Genomic DNA, 22,568 nt, shown 5'->3' on the forward strand with positions numbered 1-22,568 from the left:
CGACCAGCTCACAGGTTCTTAACCACGAACCGCTTCCTCCAATACTCGCCATACCGAAGGATCATTAGGGAAATGGGCAAGAGGATCAGCGCAATAAACCCCAGCAGACTGTTGCCCCAGCCGACGCCAAGCCGCTCGTACATGGGCAGCCCCGCGAGCGGCAGGACGGCGCCCGCAACAGAGCGGACGAGGGTGTTGGCGGCCATGGCGGAGGCGGCATAGAGCCCGAAGGAGTCGACGAGGTAGAGCTGGACGCACATGAAGACGATTAAGTTGCCAATACCGATGAAGGCCGTGCCGATAATGGGCGCGATCCAGTGGACGTGCTTCTCGGCCGTCCAACCGTAGAGAAAGAAGCCGAGCGGCATCACCAGGCTACCCACCGGCAAGAGGGGCAGTCGATACTCGGGCTTGAGACCCTGGGGCTCGGCGCCCGTCTCGGCGGCCAGGGCATCGGCCTCGGCTGCTTTCCGCTTCATGTACCGGTCCGAGGTGCTGCTGTACAGGACGACACCGCTGAGCGAGCCGACGCCCAGCCCAATGTAGGCAAGACCAACAATGCTGGTACTGAAGTGGTAGTACTGCTGGAAGACCTCGGTCATGGACGTGAACATGAGGTAGAGATAGCCATAGGTGATGGCCAAAAAGAGAGACGTAGCAATAACAATAGGAGAGAAGATAATCAGCTTCACAGGCCGCACGATGCTGCGGACGAAATAGTCGCGCGGCGAGAGCCCGATATCCAGCTTGGAGCGCAGTTGCATATTGCCCGTCGTCGCTCGGAGCCGCTTCGCCCGCCTCTCCAGGAGGACGGGGTGATACGTCTCGCGCAAGACGAAGACGTTAACGAGGGCGATGACCCCGCCGACGATGGCGAGGAGCCAAAAGACCCAGCGCCACCCTTCGGCGTCGGCGAGGAACCCCCCCGCGATGGGCCCGACGATGGGCCCCATCAGCGGGCCGATGGAGATGGCGGCCATGGCGGCGGCGCGGCCCTCCTGGGGCACCATGTCGGCGATGGAGCCGCTGGCGTTGGTGACGGGGCAGGAGCCGAAGACGCCGCTGAGGAAGCGGAAGGCGATGAGGGCGCCCATGTTGGGCGCGAGGGCGCAGGCGACGACAAAAACAATAAAGCCGGCCATGCTGGCGTGGTAGACGTACAGGCGCCCGTAGATCTCCGACAGGGGCGCCATGAAGAGGGGGCCGAAGGCGAAGCCGAGGATGTAGACGGAGACTACGAAGGAGGCGATCTCGAGGCTGGTGCTCTGGAACTCGCGCATGAGCTGGGGCACGCCGGGGGCGAAGATCGCTGTGCAGCATGTCAGTGTTATCAATACTTTTCTGGTACAGTTGAGGGAGTCTTACAGGATGCCAGGGGGGTGATGAAGACCATGAGGCTAACCAACAGACAATTGACGACGGTGCGCCACTTGGGCCAATTGTACGGGTGTTCGGGGTCATTCTCCTCCCACCACACAATATTGAGATCGTCGTCATCGGCCGTGCTTGGGCTAGTTCCGGAGCCGGAGCCAGATCCCGAGTCTTGTGCCTTTGCTCCACCAGTCGCTTTCTCGACGTCGCGCTCTGGCAGTTGGTGGTGGATGTCGTCGGCTTTAGCGGGTCCCGCAGGAGATGAAGGAGATGGGTCTCCGGCGGCAGTGTGCGGGCGCGGGTGTTGCTCCACGTCGAACTTTCTCCTCCTCTCCGCCAAAGAGGCGCGGCGTTTTCTCTCCTCGGTCGCATCTAGCACGTAGCCCTCGCCGGATGGGATGTCGGCATCGTGGCCTTCGTCGGCGGCTTGGCGACTGATTCGGCGTTCTAGTCGGATTCTATCATTGTCGCGGTCTCCGGCGGTCGCTGTAGGAGCCATTCCTGGCTTGCTGGGTATTGGGAAACGCCTAAAGTGCGCTGGGCGCTACGCCCTACGAGCTCCGTTAGCTCCATACTCCACATGTTGGACTGTAGGCCAAGACGATATCAAATTCAATTCAGGAGGATGTTTCAAAGGCAGGTTTTCGCGATGGCAGCGTTTTGAAACTTACCCAAGCTTGGATTGTTTGCTTCTTGCACTTAGCGTGTCGCCACGGAAAGCTTGTGCTGCTCAATCCTCCTGGCTATTGGGCAGACTGCAGCTGTCACGCCTGTGACCTGGGTACAGCAAGATGCCAAATGCTTAAGTGAGTGCACTTCGTTGTTGATCTTCAGAAACAAAAGGTTAAACAGAATGGTTTTAGCCGCCAAGAAAAGGGAATAGAGATAGAATATTCGATAAGTAAGGGACAACGTCAAAAGACATTTGCTCTTCGGGCCCAGCTGGCATATATTGAGGGCCGTTGGAGAGCCAGCTCATATTCGGGAGCTGGGGAGGTGCATTCACCCGAGTTGTGTCTTATTTCTTGTGCATAAATCAGTACGACGGGTTCTTCCAATTGGGCACGAGTCGAGGGAGCAATTGGAGTTGGCACATACAACATCGTTCCCGTTCCCGTTCCCGACTGAACGGTTCGATACTTACCTTCCTAGTCGTCCCAGGGAGGGATTCTCATAGCGAAGAGAACCGAGCCAATTGGAGGAATTAGAGGTCAGCAAGTCGGATTTCGCGACCGGCCCAACCCCGGACAGACTGAGCAATGGCGACTTCTCGCACCTTTTATTCCTACGGACGCGGCAGTTGATTTCCAGACCAAATGCACACTCAAAAATACCGACAACACGCATCCTTACTTTTTGACATTCATTCTAACATTACTTGTGTGTATTCGTAACGTTTTGTCGCCCATACCAAAGTGTTGTATGCAGGCTGGCGGGCTGCCCTTGTGGCCAGACCTCAGCTGTTCAATCTCGGTTGCATCGTTGGGTGGGTTTTAGCCCCCCGTGCCGCAGTGCCTATCCCGGCATCATGTGCAAAGCTGTCTAATAACGTGACTGATGCAGAACCGGGACAGACATGCATCTTTGGGGATGCAGCCATGGATACCTACGATGCACTACCCAGGTTAAAAGCACTTTGTGGCCCCTCGATCGACATGTGCCAAGTTACTGACAGTTCAAAAATAGCAAACCTATGGTCTAGTCTGATCTCCCTCCATTTCAACTATCGCCATCCCGGTCTCTCACGATTCCCCCAGGTTGATATCCGTACTGTAGATACCAATTGAATGTATCGTGCATCGCAGGTTGCTGTCAGCAAGTCTCTTCAATTGACTCAATGCTGACGTTGCGTGGTTGACGCAATGAGTGACCAAAAGGGTAACTACCCCGATCGGGGCGTATGTCCTGCATCCCCTCAATAGTACGGAATCCGACCGATCTACCCCGGTTCATTTGAACCGTCGCCACGCTTTTCCCTTGTATTTAATATGTGAGTCAAATGCGCCAAGTGATTCAATCGAAATCCGTTGGCAAGCGTCTTGTCAATATCCATGTATCTTTGCCATGAGGTGTCACAGTGTTCCAGTCTATGTTGCAATCTGCACTCTGCTCAGTCCCTCCCTAGGCATTCGCTTGGAGGATAAACATGCACAGTTCCCAATTGGAGGGGAAGAAAGCGACAGCGATGCTTCCTACGCAGGTCTACCATTCTCAGTTGAGGAGCTGGAGTTATATATCCACGATGTGATGGGTCGCTGGAAAGCCCCGGGCATGGCAGTGGCCATCGTCAATGGGAACGAAACTTGGGCAAAAGTAAGAGCTATAGTTCGACCTGATCCTACATATCCTCATGTCAGCTGCGTTCTTCTTTTTCATGTTTATATATGAAAAGCAATAGTGCAGGCGTCGACTGTAAGTAACTGTCGTGATGAAGGGCTAACAATACCTCAGGGGTTCGGTTATGCCTCTCTCCCTTCCACACCAGTGACGCCCCATACGTTATTCTACACGGGCAGCACCACCAAGTCCTTCACCACAGCCGCCCTATCTCTGCTCATCGACAACTCGTCGTCGGCAGACCCAGACACAGGCGCCCCCCAGCTAACCTGGACGACCCCCATCTCGCAGCTGCTGCGCGACGACTTCGTCCTCAGCGACGACTGGGCCACGGCGCACGTCACGCTCGAGGACGCCGCGAGCCACCGGACCGGCTACCCGCCCCACGACCTGGCCTTCGCCCAGTCGAGCCGCGACCAGGTCCGCCGCCTGCGCCACCTGCCCCTGTCCGCCGAGCCGCGCCAGCGCTTCCAGTACAACAACCACATGTTCACGGCCCTGGGCCATCTCGTCGAAGTGCTTTCGGCGGGCACGTGGCTCGGTGCCTTTTTCAACGAGTACCTCGTCGAAGTGTTCGCGGGGGACATGTGGCTCGGCGACTTCTTCCGCGAGCACCTCTGGGCGCCTATGGGCATGGACGATACCTTCCTGAACCGCGGCGACCCGCGGTTTCGGGCGGTGGAGGCTGAGCTGGTGCTTGCCGACGGTTATTATTGGCGCAATAACAGCCAGGGTGTTGCCGGGTATTACGTGAAGCGGCCGCGCGTGCCGGCGGACTGGGACTCCGGGGCGGGCGCGGTCATCTCCAATGTGCTGGACTACGCCAAGTACCTGCGCGTGATGATGCGCGAGGAGGGTCCCATCTCGGCCGCGGGCCACCGCGAGCTCAAGACCTCGCGGTCGTTCTTTGACGAGCAGGGGCCGCCCTTTACGGGGCCCGTGACGTACGCTTTGGGCTGGATGCATGGTGTTTTTGAGGGCGTCGAGACCTGGCACCATACGGGCACCGTCAACGAGTTCGTTACGTCGATGATGATGATGCCCTCCCGGGATATGGGGATTGTTGTGATGTGCAATTCAGCGTCCAGAGCGAAGAATTTGGTTTGGTATCGTATCATGTACGACTTGCTGGGTGTGGAAGAGAGTAGGAGGTTTGACTTCGAGCAAGAGTAAGAACCCGGTTTCGTCTTTCGCTTTCTTGGTGCATCTTGGTCTTGATAGAAACTAACTCAAGTACGCAACTAGGTTTCGTCGGGAAGAAAAGCAAGGTCGGCACCTCATGGACGGTAGCCGCAAGCGCTTGTACCCCCATGTCCCGAGCCCACCGCTCATTCCCTCCGCTGCGCTCGACCAGCACGCGGGAAGGTACCGGGACCCGGGCTACGGCGACTTCATCATCGATCTGGTGTGTGATGAGAGTAACGGTGGGGACGTTGACTCGTTAGAGACCCACATCACGGACTCGGAACCGGCCGAAGCGGCCAGAAAGGGGGACGGGTGTCACCTAGAAGCACACGCGGAGGATACTTCCATGTTCGACTTTGTCTTTGTACTGGAGCACGTATCGGGCGATTACTGGGTAGGGTGGGCACACGTGAAGGGTCTTACGGATCCTGGGGAGCCTTTGGCGTCGGTACGGGCTCAGTTTCGGCTCAGTGAGCGTGGGGAGGTGTCGGAGGTTGGTATCGACTTGAGGATAGAAGAGGACGACGAGGTGCCTTTGGTGTGGTTCACGAGAGTCAGTTAAGTGGCGGAGATACATTGAAATGATGTTATTGACTTATCTTGAAGAAGGGTTGCAGAGTGTTGGTTGCATTGCCATTCACACCGTTGGGATGTTTTGGTGATGATGACGATGATACGGTTGGGAGGCAAGATAAAATCTGGCACAAGCAATATAACTATTTGTGACCATTTTGGGGCAGTTAAACGTCATCAAATACATCGCGGTGACGATAAACATGTAAAGCTGGAGGTAGTGTGGTGCATGCACTGAATAGGGGAGAGGATTTTGATGTTGAGATTCTGGTGGGAAGTATCAAGAGCGGAATGCAGGGTGGTAGAGGTCAAAAATAAAAAGAAGTATCGTGTAAAACTGCAACAGAGGGATTTGAACCGTGGTCTCCGTGGAAAGGTGTAGGTGAGGTTCAAAAGTTGGGCAACAATAGAAGGCAACGCGTCTGCCTTACCACTTGACCAAACATGTCAAAAAGCAGGTACCTAGCAGCCCGGGCAGCGGCTGAGGAGTTGAAGAAACGGTGATCGGGAGCGAGACAACAAACGATACACCGTCCAAGATCGGTACTTGTCACAATAGAAAAAAACAGCAAAAAAAGATCTCCATGGGTTAGAAGTGTCCCTCTGCGCGCTGCCCACTGCCCACATCCCCCAGTTGCCCACCGATTCGCCCCATGACTTTGGCTTGTGGTCCATCCTCGGCCGACCAACGCAGCGACCTAGGTAACCGGGGCCTACCCCCGAAAACCCTGTGTGGCGAGGACCACGGTGGGTTTTCTCATCCCGCTTGGACTGCCGGTTTGTACGTAGCTACTCGTGTAACCGGTTTTGCGCAGCTTCTCACACTACGACTCGCCCAAGACTCACACCGTTAGCTTTCAGTGTGGGGGAACACGTTGGTTAGCAAAATCTCCTGTCATTGGTAATTATAAGGACTACTTCGGTTTTTCCAAAGTTTACCCCCGGTTTACCCATCCCGGGTCGCCAGTTGCCTGGGGAGCTACTTGGGTACCTGCACTTTCGTCCCCTGCCTCAGTACCATCACCAAGCATGACCTACAGGGCCTACAGTCAACCCTCTGCTTCTTCCCTAGGTGATGCCCAATGCCTCTTAATGATGCCATCGTTGACCTAGCCGTCGTAGTTCTTCCACAGCTCACTGCCTCTGTCCCATATAAAACTTGCAGTTTTCCTGTCACCTTACTAGCATCCCTCTCCTACCACACAATCACGCGCCATCAATCCTCTTCTTCTTTCCTACCTACAGCTCAGTGCCTGTTATTGATACCATCGTTGACCTCGTCGTCTTGGTTCCTCCACAGCTCATTGCCTCTGTCCATCTAAAACGTGTTTTCCAGCTCACCCACTCGCATCACTCGCCCATCATACATCCCAACCAATAAATAATTGTTTTAAGATAACAATCAAGCGTTCTAATCAATCTCTAATATCAGAAACTAGTTACTGATATTCGTGACCCATACCCATCACCTTTCAATGCGATATCTGTTTAGACAAATCCAAACACGCTCACCCACGAAATCCATCGACCCCTATCTTATCACTGTCATCACTACCAATGCCACTAAAGGGAACGAATCTGCAGCATGGAACATTTACCTACATATCATTACAGCTGTAATATCACCCATTATTCAATGGATCATAAATCGCGCTTGTTCTCAACTACCCCATCCAATGCCACTCCTCTGCTGCCCAGGCCATTGACCTTATGCAAGTCGCGGAACCTCTGCAAGAGCAAAGCAAAATCATCAATACACGGGATCGGTTCCTCATTCCACTAAATGCAATGAGCCATATATGCCAAGTTGATCTATGATAACTCTCACATTACCAGGTGGCAACATTACATACACAATCCTCCGCTGCCGCGCCCTGGCCGTACCGAAACCCAACTCCAGCCGATGAACCAGCTACTGTGACCTCCATTGGGGGCTATCGACTTGCGAGGAGGCTTATCAGTATCACATACATAAGTAACTTCAGTTCGTCATGTCAAATCGATGGGCTGGCCGTTGGGCAACCTGAACAAAATCCCAACCGACTTGACAGCGGGATGTCTTTGTATTGTTTAACGTCAGAGGGGCTGCCGCGAAGGCGGACAGCTCCCAGCCTCCCATAGGGCATCAGAACGTGCTAGGTTGGACTATGCTAATCTTCCTCTGTCACCAGATTGTTTGTTAACATACATTGCCATCTAGCAGACTCGCAGTGCTTAGACCATACATCGGCAGGCATTCCCCCTCGTTTGAGTGAGAGCAGCAACTCTTGTAGTTCGGAGCCTTGACAGCGGGATGAACCAACGGAAGACATAGGGAAAGGAACGGAAACAGTCGAACGACAGGCCACTGTACGCCATACCAAATGTGATTCCCTATTTGCGGTTCATTGGCGTCACTCATAGTCAACTCGCACGGATGCCCGTCTTCAACGCGGTATGGTGGTGACTACTAGCCATCATGACTCAGTACACCACTGCGCCGTTGTACAGGGCAACACATGAATGTCACTGCGTGGAGAGTAACTTTCTTGTTACACACCCGCAAAGGAACTCTCTCTGCCGGATACCCCATTAGAGCGTAGTGCCCCGATGCGCTTAGGGAGCATGTCCCGGCAGAAACGGAGACGGAAACGGGGTCGCACATCTCCATGGGCTGTTCCAAATGCATCGCCATAATACGAATCTATGGGCGCAAATGGCGTGCTCAAGTTGAAACGACATTCGTCAATTGAGGCCGGCCTCCACAGGGCCGTTGCGTCGTCAAAAGGGATACCGGCGGCGTCCTGCATGACGAAAGTTTCGCGCTCAAAGTTGTTTGGTCACGGAGGTCGGTCCCTACATATGACCCGCAGGGTTCCACCAGCCATCCCAAGCATCATGGGCGGATCGGCACCGTGTGTGGGGTCAAATACCCTCTCAATACCCTGCGTCGGCGCCTGATTCTGCTCTGACTATTGAAGATGCGTAAGCGCGGATGTGCAACTATTCCCACGTTGTACGATGGATTGGACCAGAAATGTTTGGTGTCTTGTTTGGTAGTGGTTCAGAAATTCGTGATCCCCTAAAACAGGGATCCGCATCAGGGCACCTATCGGCTGATCCCGACACAGCACCGCACTGTCACCCACAACGTGGAAGGCAGCACCCGGGAGTAGAGTTTAGCTAATCTGGCTTGTGAGACACGATGACCGAATTAATGTTTTGACATGGCCATCTTAAGCAGTCGCCCTGCATGCGATCTTGCCAATTGAACGCAAACAGTCGTCAGAGTTCTGCCAGCCACTTCCACAATGGGATATCAACCTTTTAGCTTACTGCTCACAAGACCCTACCAACCCCTTGCGATTGAATTGAAGGCGCCAGAGTCAAGTTTTGTCGGTCAGCAGGCGGCTCAACCACTTTTCAGGGGCGACAGCGAGGGTAGGCCCAGGTCGGCCTAGGTGCTGGAAGCAGCCCCACTTGGCGCGCAAACCCCGCGGGCTGGTGGCTAACTGAACGTGCCAAGGTGCCAAGGTGCTTGCCCATCACTGTCCATCTCCAGGCCGGTGTTTTCTGCTGTTTTCCTGCCCGTCTTCTGTTCTGCAGTGTCCAGTTTGCGGGCCAGTCATTGGATTTCAGCCCAGCCGAGCCTAGCCCGCGTTAATGTGCCCCACCCATGGACTGGGCCTGACTTGTGCCCCGTGCCACGATGCCATCCATCGCATCAAGGATTTCTCCGGCTTTCCTTCGACTTCATTCAATTGAAATCCCAACTTCTTCCATCTTCCTTGCCCATGCTCGAAACTTCTAACCCGCTTTAAACGTCAGTGCCATCTATATACAGCTTATAGACGGCGTTTGTCCCAGTCGTTCATGGAGCCTTCTTTACCTGTCTGTTCAAGCTGAAGGTTAAACCAAACCAAGCGTCTTTCCCAATAGACTAGACCACCTTCTGGCATACCAGCACTCATTCTAGATTGCTCTCCTCACAACATGGCTGACGCGACTTCGCCCGACGAGCTGAGGCACGATGCCGAGATCGTCGCCGAGCATCTTCCAGAGAGCCATGGATACGTCTTTGACAGTTCTACCGATGCCGGTAATATCGGCAGGTCCTCCACTCCAGACTCAAACCCGCCTGGCGAAATATCGTCGCTGAAGCTGCCCGGTGGTGACATACATCGAGACGTCTTCAAGACGGCCGCCCGCGTGAAAATGCACAAGCGAGCAGCCACTTTTCATCATCCTGGACAGGCGCCTACCTTTGACGACGACGACCTCATGTCCGTGGGCCAGCAAATGGGCCCGGGCGGCTTTCGGAGGGCTTACATACAGCAAAAGCAGCAGCATTTGGCCGCCAGGATCCCCGTCACCCGCAACTTCGTCGAATTCTTGGATCTCTACGGCAGTTTTGCTGGTGAGGATCTTGAAGACTCGGATGACGAAGCGGTCAGCTTCGAGGACGACGAGGAAGCCGGTCCTGGTGCTGCCCGGGCTACCGAGACTAGGCCCCTGCTTGGACGTCGTAAGAGTACCCGCGCCCCTAAGTCTGCGACGTCTGGTACTACTAAGACCTTCTTCACCTTACTGAAGGCATTCATCGGGACCGGTATTATGTTCCTCCCCAAGGCCTTCAGCAACGGAGGTATCCTGTTCTCGAGCATCACCATGATCTTGGTGGCCGCCATCTCTATGGTGTCCTTTCACCTGCTGCTGGCTTGTAAGGCCAAGTACTCTGGCGGTTACGGTGAGCTCGGCCATGCCATCGCCGGAACGCGAATGCGTGGCCTGATCCTCGGCTCTATCACGCTGTCTCAGCTTGGCTTCGTCTGTGCCGGCATCGTTTTCGTGGCCGAAAACATATTGTCGTTCCTCGCCGCCGTGAGCAAGAGTGGAGAGCCTCTGACGACAACCTCCATCATTATCATCCAGGTCCTCACTCTCATACCGTTCGCTTTCATTCGAAACATCTCCAAGCTGGGACCTGCTGCGCTCTTCGCCGACATCTGCATCGGCATTGGCTTGGGTTACATCTACTACTACGACGTCGCGAAGCTTGCCACCGAAGGCATGGCCGAGTCGGTCGTCCTGTTCAACCCGGACAAGTACACCTTGATGATTGGTTCCGCTATTTTCACCTTCGAAGGCATTGGGCTCATCCTGCCCATCCAGTCGTCCATGGCCAAGCCCGAAAAGTTCGAGTACCTGCTCGGCACTATCATGCTGATCATCACCATCATTTTCACGTCGGTCGGTGCTCTTTGCTATGCGACGTTCGGCGAGCACACGTACATTGAGATCATCAACAACTACCCGCAAACCAACAAGTTCGTTAACGCGGTGCAGTTCCTCTACTCGCTGGCGGTCTTGGTGGGGAACCCTGTCCAGCTTTTCCCCGCCATCCGAATTCTGGAGGGCAAGATCTTTGGCCACCACTCGGGCAAGAAGAGTCTCAAGACCAAGTGGAAGAAGAACATGTTCCGGGCTCTCATGGTCGCCTTCTGCGGAGGCGTCTCTATTGTCGGCGCCAGTAACCTCGACCGTTTCGTGGCTCTCATTGGCTCTTTCGCATGTGTGCCGCTGGTCTACATTTACCCCCCGTACCTGCATTACCGCGGTATTGCCACAACCCGGTCCGAGAAGATTTTCGACATTGCTCTCATGGCGCTCGGCCTGGTCTGCATGGTCTACACCACGATTGTTACGATTGTCAACAGTTTCCTTTAGATGCATACAGCGCTGCTTTCCCGGCGTTTTCGGATTCCGAGTTTGATTTCAAGGCATAGCGGATCCTGTCGCTCTTAGATTGTATATGGAAATTTCAAGGGCATTAAAAGTCAAAGATCATCATCACACGGATGGACCAGCGTTTGTATTTAGATGCGCGGCGGGAGACATTCGTTAGCGGTCAGAAACTTCAGTTAATACTACTACGTCACAGTTCCAAGCCCATCCTGGCTCTTGAACCAATCAGCGTGTAACACCCCGCATCCTACTGCAACCTGACATGTCAAGTCTGATGGGCGGGAACATAGATGGGTGAGTAGCCCTTGGTCAATTTAGATTGACGTTAACAGATAGCATAGGTCAGATGATCGCTTGGCCCCCCAGATCCAACCCAGTTCAATTGGCAAGCTCGTCGACCCATCTTCTGCTGCCCCGCTGAAGTCTACACACACTGCGAGTAGTAGTCATTGCTGACCTTGCACGTCAAGCCCGAAGCGCAAGTCTTGCATCCGCTCCAGCCCTGGCCACCTGTGCGATTTCCAGATTTAGCATACCCCCATGCGAACGAGGATGTGAGAAGTCTTGAGAAGTCACGACTTACCGCATTGCGCCCACTGTGGAGAAACACAGCCACCCCCACCATTGCCAGATGTCGTGGTCGCGGGCGGCGGCTGGGCAGCAGTCGTGGTACTGGTCACGAGCGTGGTCGCGGTAGTTGGAGCTGCTGTCCCTTCGCCGCCGCCAGCCGACGTCTTGGCCGCGGCCAGGAGGCTGCTGATGGTGGAGTAGGCCGGCTTCTTCTGGTAGTTGCGGTCGTAGAGGAGGGCGTCGCCGTTGCCCGGGAAGGTGCCGGGGACCCAGGAGTGCGCATCACTAAAGCCCCAGGTGGTGATGCCGACGCATCCCGGGACGGCGAGGCAGGCCGTGGTGACGGCGCCGTACCCCTCGGCTTGCTGCTGCAGGCCCGCGGAGGTGGCGGGCAGGCTGCTGAAGCGGATGTCGAGCTCGGTGAAGGCGACTTCGGTGGCGCCGGCGTCGAGGTAGGATGCCATGACGGACTGCAGGGTGGCGGCGCTGGGGGACTGGCCGACGATGAGGTGGGCTTGCATGCCGACGCCGTCGATGCGCTTCCCCGCCGCTTTTACTAGTTTGACGATCTTGACGGCGCCTTGTTGTTTGGGGGAGAGGGTTTCGAGGTTGTAGTCTGTCGGCAGTTGGTTGGTCAGCTGTCTCGATACCCTATGCTTGCAAGAGGAAGGGCCTGGAGGGGACGGATGATACTACTTACCATTGTAGTACAGTTTGGTGTTAGGGTCGGCCTTGGCGGCCGCGTCGAAGGCGATGGCGAAGTAGGAGTCGCCGAGGACCCGGAGGAAGGGGTTGGAGCGGTAGCTGCCGTCTTCGTTGAGGGCTTCTGCAATTGGGGCACGCGATTGCCAGGGTCAGTCGGGTGGGTTGTTGGGTCATTTATCGTTTTCATCCGTCGCCCGCATGGGAAGAAAACGTACCGTTGACCACGTCCCAGGCGTAGCACTTTCCCTTGTAGTGGCCGACTACATTGGAGATGTGGGTGTTGATGACCGACGTCAGGGAGTCCTTGTTCCAGTTTCCGCTCTGGACTGTTCGGTCGCTTGTTAGTGAGGTTATCCACGCACCATGGGAAGGCGGGAAGGGCAGTGGTTATCAATCCTGACTTACCCCATCCAGGAAGCTGGGCGTACCACACGAGGGTGTGGCACCGCAGCATCTGGCCGTGGGAGCTGGCAAAGTTGGCGATCTTGTCACCGTTGCCGAAGGTGAACTGGCCGCGGTTGGGCTCGGTGGCGTCCCATTTCACTGGGTCATGGGGAAGACACAGTTAGCAACAAATGGTTCATAGCAGAAGTGATAGGTTACATACTCTCGTTACCGGGCGTGGCCTGGCCAAAGTCGTTGCTGTCACCCAGGTACTTCTGCTGGCTCGAGTCGTTCAGGTCTTCGCCGTGGATGGCGGTCCCGAAGTAGAGTTTGCCGGCTGCCTTGGCGAGCTGATTGAGCTGGGCCGAGGCGGTGCTGCTTAGGGCTAGGAGGACTGCCGCGGTCACGGCTGGGGTGTTGAGCAGACGCATCTCGAGAGGGGACCTGCGTTCTCTGATAATCGCAACAATCTTGGTCGTATCAAGCACGAAAAGTCTATACACACTGCTTATATTTGTAGACACGTCTTCACATCGGCCGCCGTCCCTCGTCTCTCGAGAGACGAGGCGGAAGGAGCTCCGTGCGATGATTGGTTGGTGGACAAATGGGTGTTCAGGCTAATGACGGACGACCTGATGAACCTGTGTTCATTTGCGAGCCGCGTCTTAACAGGGGGAACATATAGCAGTCACACAGCGACGATTCGCGCGCCTAGATCTGGGTTGCAATTTATATATAGCATTACATCTTGGATCCCGATAGTGCACATATACTTGTGCCGAACGCCCCTCACTGCTGTCGTGTGCAGACAAGTGGGCGTATCGTAGTGTGGGCAGGACGGGACGATAGCTCTTAGCGAGCTGCCTCTGGGCCACCAATGGGGACCCCCAGATGGGGAACCCCAGAGTCTTGGCGATGCGGCGTCTCTGGTGGAATTTCCGCCGCCAAGATTTCGAATACTACGCATCAGGTCGGCATGGACGGTCCGTTTGCGATCAATGGGATGTTAGTGGGAAGGTTATCGTAACCGACTGACGCATGCATGCTGAGATCTGGGCACGATGCGGAGTCCATCCTCCGCCAAATCCAACGTCGTCTAGTGAGCGGTGTGTCCCCAGGATGCGAGTGCCAGGCGGCTGAGCCGTGACTGGTTTGGTGCAGCATGCTCACCATGACAGGCTGGCGCGCATCATGTCCGATGTCTCTTCGCAGTGTGTCAGCCCGTTTGCTTTTATCAAATGTAAAGTGGCCCTCGTCTGATTATACCTCTGATCTGCGATTGATGTACATGATCGATCTGACTTGAAATGCACGCACGGCACGCGGGTAGGCAAAGCTAGACAAGAAGAAACAGGTTACGTAAATCTTAGGTGTGGAAAACCTCCGAGATTGGTACACTGAGAGACAAGCCTTGATCGTCATCTTGGTTCTGGCATTGACGAGGGGGGTGGACGATTCAGTAGACGATTGTCTTGTCTGCAGAAATCTGGGCGAGCAGGGAACTAACCAGTGCACTTTCACACACGTACACTGTCTCCTAGCCAACACCAGCTCTTGTGAGGTGATGGAATCCGAAAGGACTATGAGTTTCAATTACTGCAAGTGTCTCTGATACAAGGCAATTAGCGTCTTGGATATGCTACTGAGTACCAGGTATCAAGAGTTTAGCCCTGCATCGCTTCGCGCAAGCCTCTCATCGATAGCCAATTGCAGCTTCCCCTGACACCGAAATCTATCACTGCCAAAGTCCGCCTCGTCGAACCCGACACACTTCCAGCAGTTCATGAGCCCATCCGGGTCATATTTCTTCTTCGTCTCGAGCAGCCGCTCATAGTTCTCGCGCCCCCACCATGCTTCCTGCCAGTCCTGCGTGAACAGATTAGCCTCGTTGGCGTACGATCCGCCCTGGTCACCCGTCAGGGCCTCCTGCTGCCGCGTCACATCGGTGAACCACGTAAATGTGTCGAGTCGCTCCTCGTACGTCGCGTTCCAGGGCAGCGTGAAGCCGGTCGAGAGGGCCCAAATGGCCGTGTACCAAGCCGGATGCACCGCGGAAGCCCCTGAAACACCTGCGGTGGTGTTGGCGGTGGCAACAAACGGCGTGGCTGCGGGTATGTACAGAGTCCGCGGGTCGTAGCGGTCCCTCGGTAGACTTCTGAAGTAATTCATTATCTTTTGGATGCCCGCCTCGTCCGCGAACAGGTCTCGCGGGATCAGCCGGTTGGAGATGAAGCGGATGTTGCCTGCCGTCTTGGCCGCGCCGGGCGCCACGTACTTGCTCCAGGCCGCCAGAAAATCGGGCAGGACCTCGACGACGCTGGTCCCGCCGCGCGTGAGCACGAACTCAGAGGCTTCACGCATTGACGCGGATGCGGCGGCGGCGCTCTCGTCGCTGAGGTTGGCGATCTGAGGCAGGGGGTTGAAGTGCGTCAGGTAAAGACCAGCCACATGCCCACCCCAGCCCTCGCGGCCCCAGCGCAGCGAGTTCCGAGTCTGGAGCTCGATCCACTCCCATATCGTCTCCTGCGGCGCATCGTCTGGTAACTTCAAGGACGCGACCGCGATAGGCAAGGGACCTGCCTCCAACTTGTGCGTCGCCTCGAGGACGATGCCGAACGCGCCACCCACGCCACCTCCCCGCAGCGCCCGGAAGAGATCGGCGTGCTCGTTGCACGCGCTCGCTACGCGCTCTACGCCGTCCGGGGTGACGACGCGCATCTGCACCACCCGGTCCGCGCCCAAACCGTACACAGGCGCCAGGGGCCCGTGGCCGCCCCCGAGAACCCAGCCGCCGCTCTGGGCGATAGTGGGGGAGTAACCGCCCAGGACGAGGCTGTCATGCGCGGCGGCGAAAGCGAAGGCGTCGCCCGTGGACTCGCCGGCCGCGACCGTCATGGCGCGCACTCCCTTGGTCTCGGAGCTGTCGCACCCGTCCGGCACGAAGGCCTCGTGGAACGTCATGCCCTTGAGTCGGTGCATCCATAGCATCAGCGCGCCTCCGCCTCCGCCGCTGTTACGGGTCATATAGTCGTGGCCGCTGTTCTTGACGGCGAGGTAGACGCCACCCTCGTCGCTGTCGTCGCGGTGGACGCGGGCGAAGGACAGGGCCGAGGCGACGTCGGAGGCGGACTGCACCTCGATGTAGTACGAGGGCACGCCGCCACGGCCGCACGCGGCGTCGGGGCCCGGCATGCCGGCGGGCTTGGTGCTCGAGTCCAGGACGCATTGGTCCGCGGGGTCGGAGAGGCACAGCTCGCTCTGCGGGTTCATGAAGCCGGCGGGTTGCTCGGCGCGGAAGGCGTTGGTGGTGTAGTTGCTGCGTACCGCGGTGCAGGCGGCTTCGTCCAGGGGGACTGGCTGGCCGGCGAAGTTGGGGAAGCAGGGTTTTGCGAGGGGTTCGAGGCGGCGGAGACGGCCGTTTAGGGTGGAATTGAGGGAGGCCCATATGTCTTGGTCATTTGCTGCGTGTGCTACTCCTGACTCGAGAAACATGCAGCAGCCTATGGCTATCATCAACACTCTGGCAGCCACCCCTGAATGTCGTGTGCCCAGTCCTATCCATCTTTGAGCAAGTGACGATCTCATGGCTTCTTACAATGGGCCTCATGAACAGTCCAGACTGATTGCAATATATAAGCTTCGGTGGCAATACATGCAGCTGTGTAGAGCAGATGTGCTACTATGAGACTGTTATCTGGGGGCTCGAGACCCGACTTTTATATAGCCATGCTCATTGTGACTGAGTCTACATGTTACCAACCCCGCATCCGAGACAGAGGGTATGAGCTCAGCAACCATGCGAAGACGGTGTCTCAGATCCGGATGTCACACCTATAATCGACCAGTATGGTGTGGTAGGGCCGGGGCGGGGTATGCTGCTGCTGCTGCTGATGCATCTGCATTCTGCATCGTGGGGTAAGACGAATGCAGGGTTTCGCGAAAACGCACCCCACACGACGCCCTTCGAGAACGGCATACCCAATCGGAAGGCCTAGTCTCTTCTGCACGCCTTTCCCTTAAATCATACATACATGTATGCACACCATCTGTAGCAAGCAAGCAGGCCTGGTGGCAGGGCCCCTACCGCGGAAGCCTCGGTCGGCGGTAGCTATCCGCGCTGCCGACTACATGCCATGGAATGCAAGCCACAATGTGCCTCTGTTTCGACGACACTCGATTTGTCGCCAATAGTTTTGATGTCGAAAGATCGGGCGGCGATTGGGCACCCAGCAGCTCGCTCCGAGGAGAGCTATCGTGGCCTTGACCCAACCCGTGTTGACATCCTTCTCGTTCTTTTGTTGGGCCAATACCTTCTAGCAACACCGACGACAGAGACCAGGCTGAGAGACAATACGCCGGCGGAGGGGCAGCATGCTGGCTTAGACTCAATACGACCAATTTCGCAATTGGGTGCGTAAGAACCGGGATTACTGTACGAAGGCTGGCCGTGGCCCAATGGCTTCTTCGGAGATCACTTGGTCTACAATTGAGGTTTAATCCAGAATGCGCAAGAGACTGGCATATATCGACATGGATGACGTTCTCAGTGGTTAGGTCTATCTCCATATACCTGTCTGCCTGCAAATAAGCCGGGGGTGGGTATCCTATCAGGCACCCGTCCCACCTAAGGCAGCAACGCGTGAACGCAGGACTCCCAATCCACGATGAAGATCCGCTCCTTCCCGCTGTGCCCCATGAGTTCATGCACATCACCCGGATAGCGAACTACCTACCGTGTAGTCATCCATCCTCATTTGCGGGAAGGATTATGTCCCTGGCTGCCTGGGATTCGTTGCCCGGTACGCGGCGCACACGTGTTTTCGACGACGGGTCACACAAAGATCCTCCGGCAATACTGACTGGCTCATATGAATGCCGATCAGGGATCTCAGATGCGTCGGAAGCTCGGGAGAGATCCAATCGGAAGATTGAGGGATTCAAGGATGTGCGACAACGATACTATTGGGCAATGGCTAATAGGTCACATGAGGAAACGACGACAACAACGACCAAGTTTGTTAGAGTATTAATTAGAAATCTAGATGTGAACAACTCCAAGCCGTACTAAGGACATGACGATGATCGCCATAATGTACAGTCTATAACTGAATGCAAATTGTAGTGAGATGGAATCAGACAATCTCCCAATGCATTTAGTCGTCTTGCGACAAGTCTCTTGACACCTCTCCTGGAGTCATGTATTCTCCAGGTCTTCGAGTCGATCTATTTCCGAAAAGTAGTCCTTCAAACGCCTCATAACAAGTGAAAAAGTCGAGTGATTGACACGTTGTTCAAGGCCGACGGCTGCTGCCGCCTCCTGTCCTTGACGAGTAGGGTGGAGTAGGCTCGTTCCGGTCGTAGCCTCTGGCGTGCTCGTGGACGATCACGTTCTTTGAGCTACGAGTAGCCTCTTTCGTGAAAGTGCCTGTAATTTGTATTAGTCGAGTGTGCTTATTTGGTGATATATGGAAGATATGCTTACTTGATGTGCCTGACCGGAAAGTGGTAGAAGCGCCAGAGCTTGAAGTCCTGCCGGTGGAAGAAGGCATGGCTAAGGATCCGTTGGAGTAACTGCTTGAAGTGTAGGAAGATGACGAGGTCATGGATGGTTCTCTTCGTGAGGATTGATCGTTGAAGACGCGAACAGATGTAGAAGACTTCTTGCTAGATGTCATAGATATCGGGAATGCTTCGATGTTTGGATAGCTGATTGGGTATAGAGAAGGATCTCGGAAGGATGAGTGATGTGAGGATAGGATGGGAAAGAACGCCACCAACGGGGAAGACTACTTCCATATATACCTGAGGAGGCAGGCGGAACGAGAGTAAAATACTTAGCCCAGCGAGTGTGGCATCGACACCAACACAGACAAACAGCACGCAGGACAAGGGCGAAGCACTTCCGGTGAAGTCACTGCCTCCCAAGGCAGAACTCAGCTCAGGTATCCATCAACACTGGCCGAGAGCAGTGATATTCCCCTGAGAACGCAGGCAGCATGAGTCACCAACTGGAACACCTAGACAAAAGTACTAACGGCCCCGAGAGTTGCGACTTGAGTATAAGGCAGACGCAGACTGGAACAAGTGAAGGGGTCCAGGTGACAGCCAGGTGTGGAGCCCCGGGGGCTTGTATTTTAGGCAGGACAGGCCAAGGGGCATTGGAATAAGTAGGAAGAGGGAGAGTAGGTTGGATGTGTAAGACAGCAGTTGTGAGAAATGCCCTGTTGTAACCAGGTCGGCGCAGGGGCGCAGACATCAGAGGAAATTGGGCATTCTGGTGGCAAAAAAAACAAGGCCGTCACATTTCAAACTCAAGAGAAGCATCCAGTGTATGTCATAGCCCAAGGGTTGCTGAAGCTGGCAGGGCTGAGAGCGCGGGTGTGAGTAATGTCGTGGGGGCTAAACAAGGGCCAGCTGAAAGATGTTGGACACAATTCCGCACCTTTCACCGTAGCATTGGGTGCACGATTTGCATGTAGGCAAGGTAGCATGCGTCCGGGGATGCGAAATCAAAAGTCCTTAGGTGCAGGTTGGAGGTGACATGACAAAAGTCCTGTAGGTCTTGTCGCGCACCCAAAGTGCGTGTGCTTGTCCATCTTGAACTTGCGAGATGCCTGTCGCAAAGCTCGAAATGGTTTTGGGCGGGATTGATTGGCTGGCGGGGGCATGCAGCCTGGACCAATGCATGCCGCGAATTGCCAATTGGAGGGAATGTGTCTGCCTCTCTGCCTGCACAGGTGCTAAAGCTTGGGCATGTTTTAGCAGCCTACAGCGCAGCGACCAAGCATCCCAGCCAGGGTTGTGACTGAATAGGTGGATGCCATGCCGATTTAAGCGTCCCACCCCACTGTCCCGGCCCCAAGAGTCCGCCTGTCTCCCAGGCAAGTCAGCTGTATTTTCGGTCAGACCCGACTGGACTGGGCAACCTTTTGCTGGCTGAGTTCGTTACCGAAGCATAAAAACTGCCTCGCGGGCTGGGCTAAAGAAAGAGTATCCCGAGTGACTCATTTGCGCTATCCGCAAGCCTTGTACAATTTGATTTGGCCCCATTGGTAGTGTTGGAACATTTCTTCAGCTGTCGTCAACTTCGGGGGCGGTTGAAGCAGCTTGGAGGGGCGCATACTGGCGGCGTTGTGAGACCTTGGAACGGAAGGGTGCCATGCTCCAATTCGGGCGCACGCTCGACATGCAGCCAGCCTGGTTGCCCTGAAGATCGTGAACAAACATCAGATAACAGGACAGATCGAAATGCATCACTGCAGGAACAAGACCTGGCCAACGACACCCTCTCTCTTACAGAATTACTGTAAGGGTCGCACACGAATACCAACTACTTGGTCGCGGTCAGGGTCTGAAACTTGACAGTATCACACCCTCATCTCGCCCAAGTATTCCGATCTAACACCACTCGGTGCGCGCACCACCCCCCTTCCCCCCAAGGCGATTGGCCGCCTGTCCGCAGTCACAATTTCCTGGTTTAGTTGCAATTGAAACAATTCACGTGAAATCCAGATGACGCATCGCCAATTTAACGAAAAGAGATACCGAATAACACAGCCATTGGCTTGGCTGTCCCTTTCGGGGTTGACCGACGAGGAAAAAAGCAAGAACTACACGAGGCTACGCTACCTGTGGCGCGGCGTCATCTGGCAGGGCAGTGTAATTCAGCGTTGAAGAATGGGGGCAGGTATGACGATGAAGCTGGATTTGAGGAACTGGAGGGAGGGTAGGACCCGAGGTGACTGGATCACGATAGAAAGAAACAAAAACATGGTGGTTGTATGGAAGATAGGACTTGTTTCTGTTAATTGTGGTTGCTGGACGTACCCCGCATACGCCTGCCTGATCTTAGTGGGCTTAAGTCCTTGGTCCTCGGTGATGTTTGGAGAGAAAGAGAGCCACACCGCGTGGGCAGGCTGTATCGATAAGGTACATAAGCTTAATGGCGTAGCGGCATCTCAACACCCCCTGTGCAGCTCGTTCCTAGCCTAGCAACTGCCCGCCACATGCATTCAATCAATGATGCGGTGCTGTGGCCAGATGTCAATTGACCTGCCCCGTCCTGTTTCTCCAGAGCTTCGGTTGCCACCATAAAAGTTCCCATACAACAACAATCACATTCTGGTGATACCCTGCAATTCCCCGAACCGAATATCCCCCTTTCACGACACGACGCAACGCGACACGACGTAACGATGAAGAACTTGATCCTCCCCCTGTCCCTCGTGGCTTCGGCCGCCGTCGGCGCCATGGCCGCCGAGTTGAAGATCGAGGTCACCCAGGCCGTCGACTGCGATCGCAAGACCAAAAAGGGAGACGCCGTCGAGATGCACTACAAGGGAACTCTGGCTGCCAATGGCAACAAGTTCGATGCCAGTATGTTCAATGGCTGAAGAAGTGGGCGCTGGCTCAAGAAAGACGGAGAAGACTGACACGGGCCTTGCTTGATCTGTAGGCTACGACCGCAACCAACCGTTCAAGTTCAACCTGGGCACCGGCCAAGTGATCGCGGGTTGGGACGAGGGTCTTGTTGATATGGTAGGTTTTGGGTAGACTCCACTGTCCTCTGGAATAGCAACTAACTCGAGATTCGTAGTGCATTGGCGAGAAGCGGCAAGTCGATTGATTACCCACGGCATGACTATACCACTGGATCTAACCTGTATGCAGTACTCTGACCATCCCCCCTGAGAAGGGCTACGGTCAGCGCAACATTGGCCCCATCCCCGCTGGCTCGACTTTGAGTAAGTAGACGGACCCCGAAAGCAAAAGCCCCCCAAGCTGATATCAGTTACTCCAGTCTTCGAGACGGAACTCCTCGGTATCAAGGGTGTCCCCAAGCCCGAGTCGATCAAGTACAAGTCGGCCAGCAGCACCGCCAGCGAAGTCAGCTCTACTGCCAGCGAAGCCGCCGAGAAGGCTACCGACAAGGCCTCGGGAGGCGTCAAGGAGGCGGCCGCAAGTGTTGTCAGTGCCGCTGCCGATGCCGCCGGCACCATGCTGGTCGACACGGACGACGTCCAGGAGCACAACGAGTTGTAAAAGCAGAAACCCCAATGTCTGTGTACAGCTTGGCTCTCCGTCCGTGGCAGTTGCCTTCCGGCAACGACATGATATGGGCATTTCAGCAGACATGATACGATATTGCATATACCTAGATGCGGTTAGAAAATATACCAAAATGATCTGCATCATGAGCAATGGCCATCGATGGGCACCCAGTTCGTATATGCCAAAGAACGGGCCTGTGTGCCGAATACCCCTCCTCAATTAATTGCCAAGGACCCGCGGCCGACAGTAGTGGCAAGTCTGCGATGTTGCGGTCCATGTTACGACAAGGGTTTAGGTAATTGCTGAGGTGGATTGCCAGTTGGACCAGATGCATACGGCAAGAACCGTACGCCATTTGAGATGTGCTTGCCTAATTCTTCAGTAGCCCTTATCTCTGTCTCCCCTAGGCCTGCTCTCCCCTCGCTTTCTCTTTGTCGACGGATCGAGTGGAGTGATAAAGAAAGCGCAATAATTGCCTTTTTCTTCTTCTTTGAGTAGGATTGCCGGTATTTCGAGGAATGGCATATGGCATATTCCGAAAGGACCGTTGCAGCTTGCATTTAACCACCCAGGATCTGGAGCTAAGCGACGGCTAATGCCAATCAGCGCCAGGCAGCCAGGGCCAAACTGGACCTTACTCAGAGATCGCGCCTTCTAATCCATTCTAA

General features: G+C 55.2%; 7 protein-coding genes across 7 annotated transcripts; 3 read left to right on the top strand and 4 right to left on the bottom strand.

Annotated features, from left to right (window-relative positions):
• Window positions 1-8: 8 nt before the first annotated feature.
• On the bottom strand, window positions 9-1,870 carry PG985_011829 (multidrug resistance protein; the record flags this gene model as incomplete). The annotated part of the gene is made up of 2 exons (XM_066831596.1): window positions 9-1,309; window positions 1,366-1,870. 2 exons carry the CDS (start codon window positions 1,868-1,870, stop codon window positions 9-11), a joined length of 1,806 nt encoding a protein of 601 aa, XP_066679646.1.
• Window positions 1,871-3,435: 1,565 nt separating this feature from the next.
• Window positions 3,436-5,455, top strand: PG985_011830 (beta-lactamase/transpeptidase-like protein; the record flags this gene model as incomplete). The annotated part of the gene is made up of 3 exons (XM_066831597.1): window positions 3,436-3,684; window positions 3,823-4,877; window positions 4,954-5,455. 3 exons carry the CDS (start codon window positions 3,436-3,438, stop codon window positions 5,453-5,455), a joined length of 1,806 nt encoding a protein of 601 aa, XP_066679647.1.
• A 3,983-nt stretch (window positions 5,456-9,438) lies between these two features.
• On the top strand, window positions 9,439-11,172 carry PG985_011831 (uncharacterized protein; the record flags this gene model as incomplete). Its single annotated transcript, XM_066831598.1, has 1 exon — window positions 9,439-11,172. One exon carries the CDS (start codon window positions 9,439-9,441, stop codon window positions 11,170-11,172), a length of 1,734 nt encoding a protein of 577 aa, XP_066679648.1.
• A 442-nt stretch (window positions 11,173-11,614) lies between these two features.
• PG985_011832 (uncharacterized protein) lies at window positions 11,615-13,280 on the bottom strand (the record flags this gene model as incomplete). The annotated part of the gene is made up of 6 exons (XM_066831599.1): window positions 11,615-11,700; window positions 11,774-12,376; window positions 12,461-12,586; window positions 12,681-12,791; window positions 12,871-13,008; window positions 13,073-13,280. The coding sequence occupies 6 exons, from the start codon at window positions 13,278-13,280 to the stop codon at window positions 11,615-11,617; spliced, it is 1,272 nt and encodes a 423-aa protein (XP_066679649.1).
• Window positions 13,281-14,505: 1,225 nt separating this feature from the next.
• On the bottom strand, window positions 14,506-16,434 carry PG985_011833 (uncharacterized protein; the record flags this gene model as incomplete). The annotated part of the gene is made up of 1 exon (XM_066831600.1): window positions 14,506-16,434. The coding sequence occupies one exon, from the start codon at window positions 16,432-16,434 to the stop codon at window positions 14,506-14,508; it is 1,929 nt and encodes a 642-aa protein (XP_066679650.1).
• Window positions 16,435-18,140: 1,706 nt separating this feature from the next.
• PG985_011834 (uncharacterized protein) lies at window positions 18,141-18,398 on the bottom strand (the record flags this gene model as incomplete). The annotated part of the gene is made up of 2 exons (XM_066831601.1): window positions 18,141-18,274; window positions 18,332-18,398. The coding sequence occupies 2 exons, from the start codon at window positions 18,396-18,398 to the stop codon at window positions 18,141-18,143; spliced, it is 201 nt and encodes a 66-aa protein (XP_066679651.1).
• Window positions 18,399-21,044: 2,646 nt separating this feature from the next.
• Window positions 21,045-21,891, top strand: PG985_011835 (FK506-binding protein 2; the record flags this gene model as incomplete). The annotated part of the gene is made up of 5 exons (XM_066831602.1): window positions 21,045-21,225; window positions 21,305-21,387; window positions 21,438-21,466; window positions 21,520-21,593; window positions 21,650-21,891. 5 exons carry the CDS (start codon window positions 21,045-21,047, stop codon window positions 21,889-21,891), a joined length of 609 nt encoding a protein of 202 aa, XP_066679652.1.
• Window positions 21,892-22,568: the final 677 nt, after the last annotated feature.

This window comes from Apiospora marii, assembly GCF_038362585.1.
Source record: "Apiospora marii strain CBS 49790 chromosome Unknown utg000009l_segment0_segment0, whole genome shotgun sequence".
Classification (NCBI taxonomy): Eukaryota; Fungi; Ascomycota; class Sordariomycetes; order Amphisphaeriales; family Apiosporaceae; genus Apiospora; species Apiospora marii.